The sequence below is a fragment of the Lepeophtheirus salmonis genome, chromosome 8 (genome assembly GCF_016086655.4).
Source record: "Lepeophtheirus salmonis chromosome 8, UVic_Lsal_1.4, whole genome shotgun sequence".
Classification (NCBI taxonomy): Eukaryota; Metazoa; Arthropoda; class Copepoda; order Siphonostomatoida; family Caligidae; genus Lepeophtheirus; species Lepeophtheirus salmonis.
Window position 1 is genome coordinate 2,640,715 of NC_052138.2, and position 19,070 is coordinate 2,659,784.

General features: G+C 33.6%; 2 protein-coding genes across 2 annotated transcripts; one reads left to right on the forward strand and one right to left on the reverse strand.

The window, feature by feature from the left end:
• Nucleotides 1-7,958: 7,958 nt before the first annotated feature.
• On the reverse strand, nucleotides 7,959-12,064 carry LOC121123640 (oxysterol-binding protein-related protein 3). The gene is made up of 6 exons (XM_040718774.2): nucleotides 11,612-12,064; nucleotides 11,308-11,558; nucleotides 9,447-11,246; nucleotides 9,124-9,382; nucleotides 8,842-9,065; nucleotides 7,959-8,773 (listed from the first exon to the last, which is right to left on the reverse strand). The coding sequence occupies exons 1-6, from the start codon at nucleotides 11,718-11,720 to the stop codon at nucleotides 8,555-8,557; spliced, it is 2,862 nt and encodes a 953-aa protein (XP_040574708.1). The 5' UTR covers nucleotides 11,721-12,064; the 3' UTR covers nucleotides 7,959-8,554.
• Nucleotides 12,065-12,682: 618 nt separating this feature from the next.
• Nucleotides 12,683-14,680, forward strand: Arpc1 (Actin-related protein 2/3 complex, subunit 1A). The gene is made up of 5 exons (XM_040718775.2): nucleotides 12,683-13,122; nucleotides 13,241-13,987; nucleotides 14,073-14,216; nucleotides 14,284-14,407; nucleotides 14,467-14,680. Exons 1-4 carry the CDS (start codon nucleotides 13,015-13,017, stop codon nucleotides 14,404-14,406), a joined length of 1,122 nt encoding a protein of 373 aa, XP_040574709.1. The 5' UTR covers nucleotides 12,683-13,014; the 3' UTR covers nucleotide 14,407; nucleotides 14,467-14,680.
• The last annotated feature ends 4,390 nt before the right edge of the window (nucleotides 14,681-19,070 follow it).

Below are 19,070 nucleotides of genomic sequence, written 5' to 3' on the forward strand. Positions count from 1 at the left end.
AGCCCTGTATGTTTCCAATTTGTTATTGCATTAGTTATTCCTATGAACTAATAAGCTTGTAAAGTAGTCCATGGTTATTCAGATTCGGAGCACATTTTAGGTTACCCTCCTAGAAAAATTATAAGTTTCTATAGCTATGATATGCATAATCATGGAATTATCGATACCTGGAAGTCTGTCGACGTCATTTTGCTTCCGTTTTTCCCACACTTGAGGCATAGATCCTTTTTCTTATACAGGGTTGGGATATTATATCCGAAACAAGTTTATATCTCAATATCTTGGCAACCCTGATATATATATTTATGAAAGAGTGTTCATTCAGCCGTCAAAACTTTACGAGGTGCGTTCAAAAAGTAAGATGACTTTTCAAATTTCTTTGGCTACGTACCTTTGGTATGCTCCATTTTTTTATATTATGATAGTACACTCGCCACAAACATATATTGACTGTTTAAAGCTATATAATATGTTTAGTTTGTTTGTGAAAAGCATAACAGTTAGAAGTATTTTGATTGTTGGGCGATTTTTTGCTATTGAAAAATATGGATCAAAGAATTTTTTTCAAATTTTGTGTAAAAGATGAAATTAAGTGCTCTAAAACACTTGAAATGTTGACAGAGGCATACGATGAAAGGTAGTCCTGAATAATAATAAAAAGTGTATCCGTAGTACAAACTTTTCCAAGATGGCTGAGAAGATGCCAATGGCAAGCCTCAAATGTCAAAATTTTGAGCACCATTTTTTCAACTACAGTGTCGTAGTGCATCAGGACTTTTTCTTGTTCCCAAAACTGAATAGACCCATGAAAGTACGGAGAGTTGCAACGATAGATGAGAGGAAGACTGTATATCTGAAAACGAGCGTTCAAAAGTGCTAAGGGGGATTACTTTGAAGGGGACAGCATAAATATTCATGAATAAATAAATATTTCCCCCTACAAATCCAAACTCACCTTACTTATTGAAAGCTTGTGCGGCCATTATAGTGTTTCCAGATGCTGCTAAGAGGCTTTCAAGGAGAATAATGATAATAAATTAATGGAATCCACGGTTAAAATGAGGGGACATGTGGGCTCCTAGCTACCCAAATATGAACCCCACGGAATACTATGAGAGAGAGACCAATATACACATAACACTACTTACTCTTTGTTGTCTTCCATTCTAGAGGCAGTGACCAACATGGAGAATGAGTTCCTAATCAAGGCTTGTGCCAGATTCAGGGCCAGATTGAAGGCTTTGGTTGAAACGTGATGTGGTAGGTTTCGGAGATGGACTTTGCTCCCCGTATGTAAGAGGAAAAGATTTTTAAATTACTAAATTAATTTGGCAAAATAAATTGTGATGTTCATTGTCATTAAACTATCCGGATTAAAAAACCCCACAATGTATTTTTTTTAAAAGCCTGATAGGCATATCTTTATCCTTGATTATGAAAAAAAAATTAACTTAATGGAATACAATCCCTAAACATATCTGACATGGGGAAAAAATTATATGGAAAAACCTGAAAAAACGACAAAAAAAATCTTGTTTTTTTATTTAAATACTTACAATTCTGAATTAACGACCATTTTTGGGGATATTTGATAAAACGTCGAGTTTTTTAGTGATTACAGATTACAAATTTATTAAACCCAATCGATCAAAATTGAAACTTTTTTTTCATTTTAAGTAAGGTTATTAGTTTTTTTGTTTTTGTTTTTTTAAATAATCTATGTATAATTATAATAGAAAAAAGAATGTATGATAATTATAATATGTGTATTATCAGCAGGGGCGTCCGCAGGGGGTGGGCTGGAGGGGCTGTAGCCCAGCAAAAATTAAGGAATTGTTGTTTTTTACTAGAAAATTAGATATTTATTTTTCCAAAAAAAAAAACTTTTTGTGAATGACTATGTATTTAATACACTTTTCGGAGAAAATTTTATATTTGAATTTTTTAATAATTTTTTTTTTTTTTGAGAACAGCTGTAAATTTTCGAATTTTTTTCCAAAAATATTACATTAGAAATTTCATTTTTTAAATTTTTTACCTTTTTTTTTTTTTTTTTTTTTTAGAACAGCTGTGAATTTTAGAAATTTATTTCTTAAAAATTTAATTTTTTGTAAATTGTAGTAGATTTTTGAAAAAAAATTATATATCAAGTTGTATATGTATTTGAGTTGTTGTTTTTTTTAATTTAATATTTGAAATTTAATTTTTGATTTTTTTTTCAAGAAAAATAAGTAAACCAGGCTCTCCCCCTGTGGACCCCCCTGATAGCACAATTGTATTTTTAACTATTAGGATGGGCATTGGTAATTTTTTACTAGAATCGCATCGGAATCACGTCGTTTTTGCTTTGTTTTTTAATCGTCCCATCACTAATGTTAATGCAGTCTGTTCAATAATGAAACGTGAGGCATAAGTGATTTTTTCATTTTCTATATTATGAATTAATTATTGTATTTCGACAATATAATGTTCAAAAGGTAAAATCGATTAGTTTTAATGGGTTTTCTTAAAAAAATTGTTTTCCATTAATATTTATTTCCTTGATAATCAAAACAGTACATGCTGAACGTTCGAACTCGACGATTTCTATTATTTTATCCACTTTTTTCGACAACTGGTCTTCCGGAGCCTTGTGCTTCTTTGGCACGAAAAATACCAGAATGGAATCAACAAAATCAAAATTGTGCATGATTTACTGCTACATATCAGGACCATAAACACTAATCACATTTTCAACCGTCTGCCTAGCATTTTTGCCTTGTTCCAAGAAAAACTGTAAAATATTTCATATTTTGGTTTTCCCGGTGTCCATCTTATACGCATGCTCAAATAATACTGAGTAACTCAGTCACAAAACTGTCTAAACAGTTTTTTTAGTAAGAAATTTTATATTTGTAACACCATTCCTTGTTAACCGATCGTACAACGCTAGATACACATTACTAAAGCCATCTACTGGAAAAAAATGGATTTGTTTTTACTTCACCTATTATTGAGCAAATCCGTACATATTTTCAATTCTGAATGAATATTCAATTTTTGAAGGGTTGTTTTGTTAAGGAGTTTGACTCCTTTGACAGATTATAAATGTTAAGTCATCAAGCATAGTCACACTGAACCCAATGGATGGAATGTCTGAAAAATATAAATGAGAGAGCATTTATGAGAAAATGCTTATTATAATTATAGTTTATGGACTATTACATAGTATTACGATATATACATTGTAATCCAAATATCCGACAAAAACACCTGTTTCCAAAACTCCTACGTATTCATCAATATAATTTAGTGACTCAAACATAATTAAAAATGTAATTTACAGCAGCTATTAATATTTTAGCAAATTATGACTAATTCAATTTACCTTTTTAACACTTTTGTAAGTTGAAAATTTCTAGAGTTGCAGCTTTTTTTACAGGGTGGTCTAAATAAATTGGGAAAATCTTTAAAGGCTTATGACGAACGAACTAGATCGGGATAGAATCATATTTTAATATTATTTGAAAGCTATATTTAATGGCATTCAATTATTCATACTGCCTTTCTTAATAACCTCGTCCACGTGGCGCGAGAAGCTTCGACAGTCTGGGGCGACCTCGTGGGGATCCAGCTTTGTGATTGTATAGACTTCTTCAGGGCCTTCACAAATGAATGATAATTGGCACATGCATCATAGCTGACTCTTCCCCGAGAGATAGAAATCGTATGGGTACAGGCTGTTTGATGGTCAAAAATACGGGTTCCAAAAGTGAGGACATACTTTGTACATCGTGCACTTTTTCCCTCTCGTGGATGGTCCTATCCCTTTCTAAACAAATAATTTAAGAACTGTTGAATCTTCATCATCACTTTTCTGATTCGCTTCATCTTCTTAAATTATAAAACTGTATGCATAGTTTGGAAATCAAAAATAATGTCGATATCATTCTCACTAATCTTTGCTAATATTATAATATTTAAACAAGTGATTGAATAAATTTGTCTCCAATTCCGTGGCACTTAAGGATGAATTTTCCCTCCAACTTTGAAGAAAAGGTGAATAAAATATGTAATGGATAGTTAAATTATTTGAATTTACCTCAAACCTGGAAAAAAAAGGATCACGATTTCTATTCTAAAAACAGGGATGGAAAGCGATTTACTGCCCAATTTCAAATATACTTGCCTGTTTATTTTTTAATACTCCCTGTAAGGAGAGTGGCAAAATGTTCAATACTGTTATGCATGCGTTTTTTGAGTTGGCCAACACTCCAGATTTCATTTCATAGCGCACCAACAAAAACAAAAATTGTGGAGTTTGCCGTATCAAGTTGTGAAAGCATGACTGCATATAAGTTGGCCGTAGTGGAGCCTATTTCAGTCGAAGAAATCAGATCTATTCTGATTGCTGCCGCAGCTCGATATTCTGCCTTCTCCGTTGGGATTCCAAGGGCACATCCGTCTTCATGGAACTATGCTGAGGACATATTACAGTACACCCACTCATTGTCAGATAAAAACTTAAAATTCTTACGCCGTTTAATACACAATTATAAGAATGTTTTTTTTTAATGTTCCTTTAATTGGTCAGATGGAGTTGCACTGATTAAGTATAAGTAACCATTATAGTATTACAATTACTCCATCTAACCTAGGAGTATTTTTGTGAAATCCATATACATACGTAAAGTATTATATATTTCTGTGTCTAAGAATCACCTGGGACCGAACGCACATTGAGTTCAAGAGAATGATATCTACAGCCTATTAATTATATTTTGACATCCCTCACTTATTAAAAAAAAATGTTGATTATATTGCTTGGTATACGTTTAAGCCTTTGGTTGGATTCGAATTTGCACATTTGATGGCATTGATCCACAACTTCCTTCTATTTATGTCTTTTGGAAAGGTAAATAAATTTCATGAACGAGAAGCCAAGATACTTTTTATCTGTAGCTGATCTATTTTTATAACACTCTGCACAACAAATTTGACATTAGCATGTGAAAAATATTTTACAATTATTGGCTTATTATAACGAAGCATTAAATTAATCCAACAAAATAGTAAATAAAACCCATCCAATTAGGACCTTATAAATAGATTTGAAACCAATCAGCAACGAAAAAGAAAATATCATGAGCAGGCTTTTGGCCTTAAACATTGTTGCCGAAGGATAATTTACTGAATGTGCATTTTGCCGTATGGATATTTCGCCGAAAAAATATATTTAAAAATTATGCATCTTCAAGGATTTTTGTTTTATTTTGTAGTTATCCCTTTTTTATGTGGGTGTACAAGCAAATAGTCAATCATATTTTTCCCGACTTCAATGCCAATTTTATGACAAATTACACAATCAATGAAAACACTTTTTAATCATAAAAAACACTTTTCCAAAAGTTTTATTAATCCAACTTTTAATTTAGGGATTGTTTTAAGGGTAAAAGACGACTCTGAACGATAATAGTCCGGAGTTACTATAATCCCAGATATTTCAGAAATCAGATGACTGAGAGAAAAACTGAGATCCGTTTTGGATTCTGCGCAAAAGATACACTCTTTTTTTTTTGGCTTCAATTCATTTGTAAAAAAGGATTTAATTTGAAACAAAAAACTCATTATTTACGACGGATATCGTTTAATATGTTTATTTCAATAAAGACACCAACAAAAAATGTATCTAAATACAATTTATGCACCAGGAACTGTAAGAATATAAAATATATATACAAGTTAAGTATACAGAAATAAGAAGTTAGGCTTCTAAACATTATAGCCCACTTTTGACGAAGCACACAGATACTATGCCTTTTGGACCACCAAAACCTTTTTTTATAGCTCTTGAGTCAATTAAATTTAGAAAAATAAGGAGTGAACGACTAGGTAGGGGAGAAACCTCACCGGAAAAACTAGTAAACAAACGGTTGGACGGATAAGGTATCTTGAAGTCTTCAAAAACCCTTTTTGAAAATCATTTTATATAATCTAAGCAAAAAGGACGCCGTTACAGAATCCATAACTCTTCAATTAATACTAATAAGTCGAATCATCAAGATGAGAGTCTAAATTGCACATTCTGTAGCGAGAAACTAAAAACTTCAGTACACATTCTCTACGAATTTCATAAGATTTATCATCTAGTACAAATGTATAATCAAAAAATAAAAGATAATCTACAAGACAAAACCTCAAAAACTTATTTATAATCTAAGGGTTACATTGAGAGTTCGTAAATTATTTTCCTAAAAGGTTAAGAATGATAGGTACTATTAATTTATGAAACTGGAAACTAATTTATAAGATTAACTTACAAAAAACGTGCTCTATAGTCTACACAATTACCGGACATCTCTAAAGTATAAATTATTATGTTGTATAGAGCATCGCCACTATCCATGCTAGTTCATTACATAGTCTTGTGAATAGTCAATGTCATCAGTGTAAAGTGTAACGTTGCAGTGAGAGGTTGTGTGTGTTGTCGTTCCTCGGTTATGAGAGCATAAATTATGTTCAGAAACTTATGAATGTATCATGATTCATGGTTAATAGAAATACAAGGTTATGCCATCATGTAATCGGGCTTGCTAGAATTTTCAATTTCATGTACCGACTGCTGGGGAAGACAAAGATATATGACGTCATAAAGTATAACAGCAGTACTCCAACGGGAACAGACGCGAAAGGTGATAAATAGCTACTCTTAGTAATTTTGTATTTTGGGATATTATGAGGGTTTCTTGATGCTCAAAGAAGCGGTAGCGGAGAAGTTTAACTTGACTCAGGCCCAACAGTTCACCTGCACAAGCCGTGAGCTGGGATGTATTATTCCATATTAGAAGGGTTCCTTGGTGCCTGGAAACGCGGGGTGGTAGAGTTTAATTAAACTTCACCTGAACAACCTGTGAGTCGGGGTATATTTTGGGTTATTAGGAGGTTTTCTTGATACTCAGAGAATCAGCTGCGAAACTGCCAGTTCGGCAGTCCGACTCAGAATAAAGCAACTGCTTCCTCATCACGTGAAAGAAAAGTGCCTAAATATTAGTATACTCATGCTCATAAAACCAACATTAGAACCATTCTTAAGATTTTACGGTCTTTAATTTTTGTTTTATACTACGCAGAAGAGTTCTTAATTAATTTTAATTTCTTAATGTCCCGGGCAAACCTACTCTAGTATTAATTTAAATATGGAAAAGTGCATTTGGGATCTAAAAAAATATATAGGTATATCAACGCAATCATTGCTAAGCGACAAACCACTCAAAGATATAGAATGATAGCCACGTTTTATTGACAAATCGGGGAAAGGAAATTAAAAGGAGTTCGGAGTGCCACTCCGAACAGAGTACAACCTTGATACCAGACCAAAATCAAGAAATTAATTAAATAAGAATAATAAGTACAGCCACTATAATAGAGTTTAGTTATCATAATCTAGATGTATTTCTTTTCATATGATAATAATTATAATATCACAAAGTTGCAGAGTGTGCATGAGTTAATTGTCGTATAACTCAACATACTGAAACAATGCTTGCTTCGAATAAATTACTAATAACAACATTAAAGACAATATAAGTAGTAATAAATAGTTATAATTAGTTATTAATAATAACAATTAAATAATATATGTATGTCAGAGAGTACATCCTGGAATTATTCCTTTTTTTTAAATCATATCATTACATCATCACCATGGCCTTAAAAAACATGAAAAGGCTTTGTGTCATTAATTATTTACTATGTAATAGTAGATGGAAGGACAGTAGCAACTACAGAAAAAGTATTGCACTTTGGTAAATATTTAATAGTGATAAGTAGGAGTACATATTATAACCCTTCAAGTGTGTATGCATGCTCTAAAAAAATCCAACAAAACAATGTAGTAAGTTTAAATAATATATAATAATTATATGTACGAATCCATGAATTCCCGAAAAAAAGTATATAATTTAAAATACGATGGTATATAAAGGAGATTTTGGGAGAGCTTTTATTATTTAAATTTCCATAGTAAATCAATATAATAATTAATAATGAATCCATCTCGAAAATGAGTTGATAAAAAAATATATTTTAATTAAAATGAGTGGCATAGCCATACAAACACACTATAAACTATAATATATAAATGAGCAACAGAAAAAAAAGGAATAAGAAGATATGAATATATTCGTAAATAAATGCGTATAACAAATTATAATCATTGTCATAATAACGATTATAATTATTATTATTATTATTGAGTGGTTCTGGGGTAGAGATTGATTACATATCATTTAGTATCAATTTTATTGCATCTTTTTTATCGTCATTTAGATTAAAGCCGGGAGTTTAATAATGAATTAATATGACAGATGATTAAGTGTGAATTATAAAAATAAGGATAATAAAAAGTGTGAGACTGACTTCTACAACCATTAGACCAAAGGAAATAAGAAAACAACTGAAAGCCAATCTCAGGGGCCCATCTTTTTTTTTCATAGTCATGTCTAACACCTTTCATATTCATGTTTTGTTTTGTTTTTTTGATTGAGTATACTTTTGTGTTATAATAATATCCTGTTTACCACAATCGATCAAATTCCATTTTATCAAAGTTTTGTGTCTGTCTCATATGCCAATACTCTTCATTAAAAATCCATTTCTCATACTCTCCATCTCCTTTTCTCCCAAACCATGTAGGGATATGAACCCTCCCCTCTTTTTCCATCTCATTTCGACGCTCCCTCTGACTCAGTTCCAATTTGAGCTTGAGCGTCTCGGCTTCACTGATGTTTCCCATCTTAAAAGATTAAAAATAATTAAGAGGGGGAAAAAATCATTATACGAAACTATAAAACAACAACTTACTTCCAACTGTCTCTGATCTGGCCGGAATCGAGTATCTGTATGCGGTAGTAGGGATTTTTCAGATTCCAAAAGTTCATTCAGTTCCATAGCAAAGCGCGAAAATCCGTAGTACAAGGTATGATCCTCAGGTAATGCCCCTGGACGCCATATACATTTAGCTGATGGCGCTTTGCCACAATAGAGGGCCTCACTCCATTTCCCAAAAAGAGTTTGGACCACACAGCCTTTCAATGTCGTTATGAATGACTAACGGAATTATCTATTATAAGGAGCCTTACTTACCTGTGGACGTGTCAAGTATGTTTCCTAGGACTTCATGCTTTTTATTGGACCAGTAACTGGCTTTTATAAAGTCTATTTTGGACTCTAACTCTGTATCAGGACATGATATGACACAAACTCCGTAGAGATCAACCCATCTTTCAGATCCGAAGAGATTATGAATGCATGTCGTTATTTTGTTCCAAGTGTAGTGCTCGGATCTGTCATCTTTCAACTTTAGTTCAAGAGTAATATTCCCCTCAGGTTGAAACTCCATGGACTGCAACAGCGAAGAAATTTTTCAGCATTTATAGGATAAGGGCCTTTCATAAAAAATTGATTACCTTTCCCCAAAATTTTGTTTTAACACGTAGATCCTGATGCCAAATCCAGTGTTTAGAAGTAGCATGACATGCCGATATCGGAGGATGATGACTCACTTGCTCAGCCAGATATTTAAACCCTCTATCTTCTCGAACACATTCATAAGTTTCTCCCAATAATGGATTGAAAGGCTTGTGTCCCGCTCTAGCATTAGACGAACCATATGAGGAAACAGCAAATGCTGAAACCCAAATCATGCGCTCTAATGGAGTACTTGCACTTGCTGCTTTATCTAATAAATCAGAGTATTCTAATTCTTCACAGAGCCTTTGGAGGGCTGAAAGAGGCTCATTGAGCGTCACAGGCATTGAAATTTTACTCAAATCCTTTCCAATATTTTTACAGAGAAGATTCCATAGATTTAGTCCCTCAGTGTCTGATTTGGGAGTAGGTAATTTTTGTCTCCTTCCAGTGAGATTCGTTTCACTTGTAGCTTCCGAAACTCCAGGCAAATGGAGACGAGAAGTACTTTTGGATATTTCATCAGGATATATTCGTATTTTGTTTCCAGAGGTTCCTCCCTCTTCTTCATCCGAAGTCGTTGTAGACTCATCTGCAGATCCCAAGGAATCCTCATCAGAAGAATACTCTGAGGGCTCATTCTCCGAATTATACTCTCGAGCATCGAAAAACTCAGACACACAGGAGCTGCTATAACTTAATGAGTGATTCATTCCTCCCAAGGTTATGTTACGAGGGAGAGTATTATTTCCCTCTGAATTGATGGATGGAAGTTCAGAAATTTCCGAGTCCATATGAATTTTTTGAAGACGAGACTTGAGCATCGTATTCTGTTGAATAGCTTGATTTAAGGATGATCTAAGAGAGGAAACTAATGCAGCTGTATTTGCATTATTACCATTTATGGATATAGGTGTTTGACTCATGTCAATTGCACTCTTGAGTTTATCCCTCTCAACAGAGAAAACCCGCATTAAATTTGAGATATCATTCTGAAAATCCGAGGCAAATGCAATTAATTCATCTTTGAGCGTTGGATTAATGAGTGAGTCATGAAGGGATCTGGAAGAGGATCCCAAAGTTTGTGGCGGTGGTTTAAGAGTATCAGCGGTGGTCGTTGAAGTTGTGGATGATGATGACATGGACCCAGTAGTCAGTGAATTGGGCCTGGACAAAGTATTTGAACTAAGCGAAGGATTAGAAGAGCTCAAAGAGGACATGTGGACCAACGTGTTACTACTTGCCCCAGAGGAGGCCAAAGAGTCTTCGAATGCATCAACGTGAACACTTGCAGAGCCAGGACTGCTTTGCTTGCTAGCTGAACTTGTCGTGACACTACCACTCATACCGCAGCCACTACTACTGCTAGCACTATGACTTCCTGGTCCTGACTTTTTCTTTCTAAGACCAAATAGTTTTTTCTTATTGCTCCCAGGAACGGAGGCTTCATCCTCAAACCTTTGAGCTAGCAGGGAGAGTGCCACAGCATGCTGTTGAACGTTGAGTAGTTGAGCAGTGACCCGATCATCCAAGTTATCAAATTCAGTCATGATTGTACCCACCGGGGAATTTCCCGATCCGTTTCCAGAAGTGGCATTCGGAGCACTGCCGGGTGGACGAAGACCTCTGGATAGAGAATTATTCCTTGGCGGGCTCAAGTGATGATAATCATACTCCCCGATGCTTGGAGACAGGGGCGTGGATAAGGCAGAGGAAGCAGAGTTGAGTAGATTCTGTTGGTAGAGTCGATGCTGTTTCAGTTGCTCCAACCAATAAGCAAAGTTTTCCATGTTGTCAACCTAAAATGAGGATAAGAGTGATTGAGTAAGCTAGAATTAATAGTAAGAGAGTCCCAATTACTTTCAAATGATGAATGCACTCCTCATCATTGATGTCAATGCGGAAAAGGTCGTACTTTGCAGAGACGACGGCCTGTCCTACATCAATCCGTCCATGAGTCCTTCCACGAGCAATGTCAGAGGCTGTTTTCCCGTACGTCAAAATACCGCCGTAAAGGGAAAAATATCTCTTGTGCCAGCCCTTAAGGGGCCACTTCCGCCTCTTGGACAAGTAGCCCTCATGCTTCTTGGGCTTGATGTTGTACTCGATCCCTGAAAAGGAGATGACAAAATATCAAAGAGTCGCTTTAAGTGGAGGCACCAACCTTTTTCCAGACTCCCGAGGATCTCCCATTCACTCCCTTTGCGTTTCCAGTTCTTTTTTGTCTTTTTGTTGCTCTGAGCAGACTCCACAGAGTCCCCTGAGATGTCCATCTTCCGCTTCCACCTCTTCTTTGTGCTGAGAGGGGGAATGGGAATTTAATTAATTCAATCACAATGCCAGCAACGTCATTTTTCTCTTCTTTTTCTCGCAAAATAGGGTAGAACAATAATCAGTAAATATCCCTATTTTTTAGTGCATTTTCATTTTGATGCGAGAGCAGCTAAAGTTTATAGCATAAATAATAAAACATAAATATGATACTTTAGGAGTAGGGCACAAGAGCAATAAACAGGAGCAGTACAGGAGCTAGTACGTATCTCACACACTCACTCACTTCTTTCCCTCATCATCTTCATCCTCATCAACTCTCTCTCACTCTCTCTCCCTCCTTTTCTCTCTCTCTCTCACACACTCTGTCACTCCCTCCCTCCCTCCTCTTTGCAGCTAAATCATATTCCATCATCAATTTACGTTCAAATCATGACGTCAACCCTTTACTTACTCACACAACGTCTCAAAGTACTTTTTATAATATTATTATATAAGCTTGCCTGAACGTCATACTTTCTCTTTCTATCTCGAAATTGGAGAGAGCGACTCCGGATAGTTTAAATTCCATCCCCGCAACCTTTAAATAATAAGGAAATATTATTGGATTAGAAGGAGAAGGAACTCGACTTCTTTGCGATATTCAGACAATGAACAAAGTATAGTGGAGATGAACTTATGTCATAAAATACTTAAACTTCTGAAAAGGAAAATTATCAAAAACAAAAGAATAAAAAATATAAGATTTCCTATTAGCCTTGTAGGAGGTTGTTCAAGGATCCTTCTCTCCTCACATATCCAGATCATTATGACTGCCATTAATCCAATCATTGTATAAGCCTACGTTGAAAGTTATTTGATCAATTGTCATCTATGGAGTTAAGGTCACTAATTTTTAAAAGGTTGCAAGGATTGAATTTTTAACTATCCGTTATTGCTGGCTCCAATTTCGAGATAGAAAGATATAGTGTGACGTACGGGCAAACTTATGGATTCTACACACCTCTCCTTCTTCTTTTTTAATTATCCGTCATACATCAATAAATAAATAATAACATCATCCTTATTCACTATGAATTAAATCAAAGGATCCAATAATTAGTAGTTATGCTCTATCAAAAATACAGAGAGAGTTTTATCTAGGTAATTGTCTATTTTGAATATTAAAAAGCCCACTGATGACGTACAAGAAGTTGCGTGAGCTTTTGATAGTTATTGTTTTGAGATTGCCTTTATCCTATTAGCCGTGTAGGAGGGCGTTCAAGGATCCTCCTCTCCTCGCATATCCAGATCACTATGACTGGCATTACGACACATTCCTTCAATCCTATTCCGATAACTAGCCATAGTTGGAATCAAAATGGTGACATGGTTGCCTTGAGTCATAACAACAACGAAGTCCAGGTTATTTTTACTTTCTTTTCCTTCTTTTTTTTTTGGAGGCATTTTCTATGGAAATGAAATGGAGGATTCTAATTTAGTAATACATATGACTGTGGAGTCTAATCTTGACTCTTTGTAGGTGTACAAGAAACAAGGGACTTCCTACGGAAATGTAGCAACTCTGGGTCAACACGATCTCCGCGTCACTGGGATTTCCTGGGCTCCCATATCCAATCGAATCGTGACCTGTTCTGCGGATCATAACGCCTATGTCTGGTCCTATGATAAAGAAGCTGGGATCTGGAATCATACACCCGTTTTCCTTCGATGTAATCGTGCTATCACATGTATCAAATGGAGTCCCAATGAGCAAAAGATTGCTGCAGGCTCCGGTGCTCGCATTGTCAATATTTGCCATTTTAATGAGGATCAGGATTGGTGGGTGGCGAAACACATTAAAAAACAAATCTATTCCACTGTGACGTGTCTGGATTGGCATCCCAATAATGTACTTGTTGCTGTGGGTTCCACGGATTTTAAAGTGAGAGTTTTCTCTGCGTATGTCAAAGACATTGAGCCTAAACCATCTACTACACCCTGGGGCGCTAAAATGCCATTCTCTACGTTAATGGCAGAGTTTTCAAATTCCCTCAATGGAGGAGGATGGGTCCACGATGTTTCCTTCTCTGCTGATGGAAATAAGCTTGCATGGATTGGTCATGATTCCTCTGTTTCCGTTGCAGATGCCAACAAGGGAATGGCTATTTTTAAGCTCAAAACTGCTGCTCTGCCCCTACTATCATGTATTTGGATATCGGATTCTTCCTTTGTCGCGGCGGGTCATGACTGTGTTCCTCTTCTTTTTAATGTGGATACTGGTGGTCAAGTAGGTGGACTTATTCTTATTTTATGTATAATTATTTTTGTTGTTGCTCTTGAAGAAAGTTACACTTGGACTTTTCTGTTTGCAGGTAAAATATATATCCAGACTAGAAGAAGATAAAAAAGCGGAAACCAACACTGTGTTTAGTGCCAAAGCACTTTTTAAGCAAAAGGATCGAACTGGACAAACGGACGCCATAGAAACCATACTCAATACAACTCATCAAAAACAAGTGAGTGCATTCCTTCATTGGAAACATATTTGCAATCCGTCCTAATGATGACTGATGTATTTTTCAGATTTCCTGTATCCGTATTTACAAAGGGGATAAATCCAAATCTGAAGTTATATCCACAACTGCTGGTGATGGAATGCTTGTACTATGGGATGTTGAAGCTTGTAAGAAAACTCTTAAGCTCTAAAGTACATATGTATATATTAATAGTAATGATAAATAGATTAATTAATTAATTATTATATAGATATATACACCTCTTTTATATAAAAACAAACAAAGAAACCCTAGTGATCATACAACAAAAAAAGTACATCTTCAAATTATGTAATTAAATTATTTTATTGCTTCTTCTCCTTCTTATTTTGATATCACTGCATTTATGAACTCTTTATTATTTCTTTTTATTCCGTAACCTGAACACTTTTGAAGAACTCAATAAAGAATACGATGCTCCTTGATTCTACAATTTTTTTTTTCTTCATTCGTTATTCAAATTAATACTTATTTATTTATTATTCACTCCTGACTATCCAGTCCAGTGCTCCGAATTAGGTGCATCCATATTTTTATGAGCGTTTTTTAATTCTTGGTTTACGTCCTAACATATCCTATGTATAGCAGGATAAATATTATTGATCGAACGATTAATCGGAATCGGAGAATCTGGTGGGGTTTTTTTAATCGGCATTGGGAGAATAATGATTAATTTGCGATTCAGATTCTTATTTATTAAGAAAAATAGCCTTCCCCCAAAAATTAAGTAATTTTTGCTTCTTTTTATTTTAATTTTTTGTAAATAGTTGTGGATTTTCAAAAAAAAAAATATCAAGTTGTAAATTTGATTTTTTTTTTTGTTTTTTCTTAAACTGTAATTTTTCTAATTGTTTTCCAAAACAAATAATCCTTGTTAATAAAAATTATTTATAATTATCTAAGGCTTACATTGAGTGTTCGTAAAGTTTTTTTTTCTAAATGATTATAAATTATAGGTATTAAGTACTATTAATTAGTGAATAGTCAATGGCATCAGTTTAAAGTGTAACGTTGCAGTTTGAGGTATTGCGGATTGTTGTTGCTCGGATACGAGTGAATAGATTATGTTCAAGAACTTATCAATGTATTAGCAATATATATAAGCTTTTGATCCAGTTCATTTGTAGTTCATTACTTTAAATATTTTATATTTCGAATATTTTTAATACTTGGACAAGTATTTAAAACCAATTAACAAATAACTACCTATAGCTATTAATTGAAATGACTCAAAAATACTGATATAGGCTGTAAACTGTGTGTTGGAGTCGTGTAGTCGGAGTCGGATATTTAAAGTACAGACTCCGCAGCCCTGGTTGCAACAGTTAGAAAATTGAGTTTGATTTAACCATAAGATGCAACCGTTCCTGATCTCCACTAGTTTGCATTTGCTCGTTACCCTCCTCCGGCCTAAGAAAACTTTGGCTCTAGAATTCAAATTTAAAAAAAAAAAAGGAAAGGAAATGGTCTGTGCATTTATTTTTACCCTAGGTTTCACTCACGGAAAAACCGACCCTTCCAGTACTGTATGGTTATCCAGGAGCATCCGTAGGACTATATATATATTAATTTTTTTGGGGAGGGGGCTTGGTTTTTTTTTTTTTTTTTTGAAAATTTAGAAAACAATTTGAAAACCTTACAGCTATTCCCAAAAAATTAAATTTTGGGAGGAAAAAATCCTTAAATATTCCCCAAAAAATTTCTAAAATTCAAATGTAAATTTAAAAAAAAAAAAAAATCAAATATTAAATTTTTTTTGATATTTAAATAAATTAATATTATTTTTTTCTGAGAAATATTTCAAGAATCCATTGCTATTCATAAATGATTAAATTTTTTGGAAAAAAAATTGAAAAATTTAATTAAATTTTCTAATAAAAATTAAAATTCCTTTAAATCCCTAAAAATCATAAAGAAATGGCAATCTAATGACTCCCTCCATTCTAGAATAAGTGTGACTAGTTGAAACTTTAGCATAGAGGGAGCCATAATATTTAATTAATTATATTTAACTTTTCAATGATATGATAAGCCAATAACTATTCTTCCGCTCCATTTATCTCTTATTTTCTACTAGACCTAGTCAATACCTTGAAAAACTCAACTTTAAATATGGAATCTTCTAGTTAAAATTCTTAGAATGACGGGTTGTTTCTTGAGACAATGAGTTGAACAGACTACGTGTTCCTACTTTCACTGTCATGAACAGCTTAGGGTAACTAATATTAATTAATAGAGTAATTTTATTAAGAATATTATATATAATGAGATGCAGAATGGTTGGATTCGGGTGCTGTGTCGAGTAGTGTTGGTTTTAGGAAAATAAACTCATTTATTTGATTGATCGATTGCCGACATCATTTTTTATAGTATGAGCAAAACATGACTCATATTAAATATTTGACTGAATAAATATTTTTGTATGTTACTTTATAAAAACAATTTATTAGCTATTTTAAATTAATTATGTTTATTACTCTTTTGGGAAATTATTATCGTTAAATTACTCGTTACTAGGTAAAGAAATACATTGGTTAGTTAAAATGTTCAGTCATTCATGAGTAATATGTAATGTATATACTCGTCTATATAATAGATTTTGTGTGTCGCTTATGGTTGTCCATACCTTTGAACCTAGGAGGGTAAAATTTTGCATGGGTGCCTCTTTTGAAACTGGTAATGCCAAGAAAGGGGTACTGTTTTTTTTGGTGGGGGGAGGGCTTATTCTATACCCAAAACACAAAAAAAGATTTTTTTGAGCTCAAGGAGAAGAGATAGGAGGTTGAGTTCTAAATCCAAAAGTGACTGAGGTCTCAGAAACAACTACATACAAGAATAAGTTGCGTTTATTGAAAACTTAGGGACAAAATAAGAAATTGGTGAAAATTGCACTTTATCTTTTTTTTTTGGATTTTCAATAGAATATTGGATTTCTAGATAAAATAAAGTTTGTATTAATTTTTCTGAAAATTTGTTCGTATATAAATTTGACACATAAAAATGGATGTTTAACTAAAATACTTGTCATTTTCTGAATATATATTTTTTCTTTTTTATTTAATCAAACGTCAATTTTTAAGAGGAAATCCCATAAAACGATGGATTTTGGACTTAAAATTTAAAACACTCACATTACATTCTAACAAAGTATTTTCTATTTTCGGAATATTTTATAACATAATTTTTGAAATATTTTTTGCTAAAATGAACCAGTTTTCGAGGGTTACTTTTTGAACCACATTATTCGCCATTACTCTAGCGAAGGAGCGGTCAAGGGACAAATAAACAATTCAATTTAAAAACAAGGAAGACTATGTTCCTAATACTCACTTATAATATCGTCTTATTGTTGTGATTTAGTCGCTCTTATTCATTTCTTTTCACTAGGGGGAAGACGGCATGTTCTAACTGGCTGCGTGCCTGGAGGAACATGTTGCAGCTTCTAATTTTAAGCCAATCAGAATTTTGAGCTACTAAATCCTACTTTGCTTACCTAAAGTGCTTATATGGGCACACAAACAAATGTTCAATCAGGTTTTGAATATAATTGAATCCATTTCGAAAAGGACTAATATTATTTTCATCTATGATATTAATTAACACTACTTATTTTTAGAACAAATTCCTAATTTGCTTGTCCTCATAATGGTCAATTTTATATATTCTTAACGTTTAGAGCCCTTGGATGTGGGCGAGCATTAAAATAATATGGCCCCTATATAATTAATATAAAGTGATGTTAATCCTGTGAATTTTTTAGCCGGCCCTTTTTTTGGGAATTAGTCATCTGATGAATGAATTTTCTTTTCCTTAGCAGTTTTTATTATTATTTAATTTATGAGTAGCGAACATCCTTTTCTAAATAGATTAAATCATTTTCAAAACCTGATTGAACATTCGTGTGTGTTCATAAAAGATGGAGCGTTCCCCTGAGGATTTGTTGCAGGGTGATAGTTGTAAGTCCTTCTTGGACTCAGAATAGAATTGGGGATCGACATCGAAGTAATTCTAGTAAATGTCCTTGTTTATATCATTTTCGCCTTCCTCCCTCGTGACAACTTATTGTAGCTGATCTAATGAAACGTCAGGAGCATTATTCCTTCTCTCCTCTAAAACCTTCTTCAAAACATCAGGGTTACCATGTTGATTTTCCTTTTCTTTTCTTTTTTAACATGCCCATTGTACACCGGATTTTCATCACGTGTTATAACTTTCAAACAAACCCCCTCATTGTTACTTTTCGTCTTTTTATGAGTACAAGCAATAGGGATTACTTTATAATTAACCTACTCTCTTGAAATACAAGGAAATGATGATAACAGTAGTGGAAAATAAATTCATAACATGTCACATGATGCACTGTGACTTTCCGACTCTCAAGCATATATTACAATTTCAAAATATCGTTATATTATTCAGTAAGTACTGAGTTAAATAATTAAAAGGATTTTGACGATAAATATATTTTTTTTTTTTAAATGGCGTCATTGTTGCTCTTGGTTACAAATTATGTAAATGAATTGGGCTTTGTTAAGATTGTGTTATTAAAAAAAACTGAAATGGCAAATGCATTCTTGTCATTATTTATTTATGGCCTGATAGCTTCATTGTATTTTTTTTTTAAATGCAATAGTGTTAAACACAATATACTGAAATGTGATCACAATTCTGCTGTTTTTGTAAAATATAATTTAAATTAATTTTATATTTATATATTCTTGGAGGGTCATTTTGGTTATGGTCATATAAAATTGTAAAAATACTGTTTTTGGTAAATATAAAGCAATTTTGTCAAATGTTGGACCTCGTGATTTA

Bases quoted from the DNA above. Each gene is read 5' to 3' on its own strand.
- LOC121123640 (XM_040718774.2), bottom strand. From the start codon at position 11,720: ATGGACATCTCAGGGGACTCTGTGGAGTCTGCTCAGAGCAACAAAAAG. The intron at 11,247-11,307 runs GTAATTGGGACT...TCCTCATTTTAG, and splicing joins AGTGCATTCATCATTTGAAA to GTTGACAACATGGAAAACTT. The intron at 9,383-9,446 runs GTAATCAATTTT...TCGCTGTTGCAG, and splicing joins AAACAAAATTTTGGGGAAAG to TCCATGGAGTTTCAACCTGA.
- Arpc1 (XM_040718775.2), top strand. From the start codon at position 13,015: ATGACTGGCATTACGACACATTCCTTCAATCCTATTCCGATAACTAGC. The intron at 13,123-13,240 runs GTTATTTTTACT...GACTCTTTGTAG, and splicing joins ATAACAACAACGAAGTCCAG to GTGTACAAGAAACAAGGGAC. The intron at 14,217-14,283 runs GTGAGTGCATTC...TGTATTTTTCAG, and splicing joins ATACAACTCATCAAAAACAA to ATTTCCTGTATCCGTATTTA.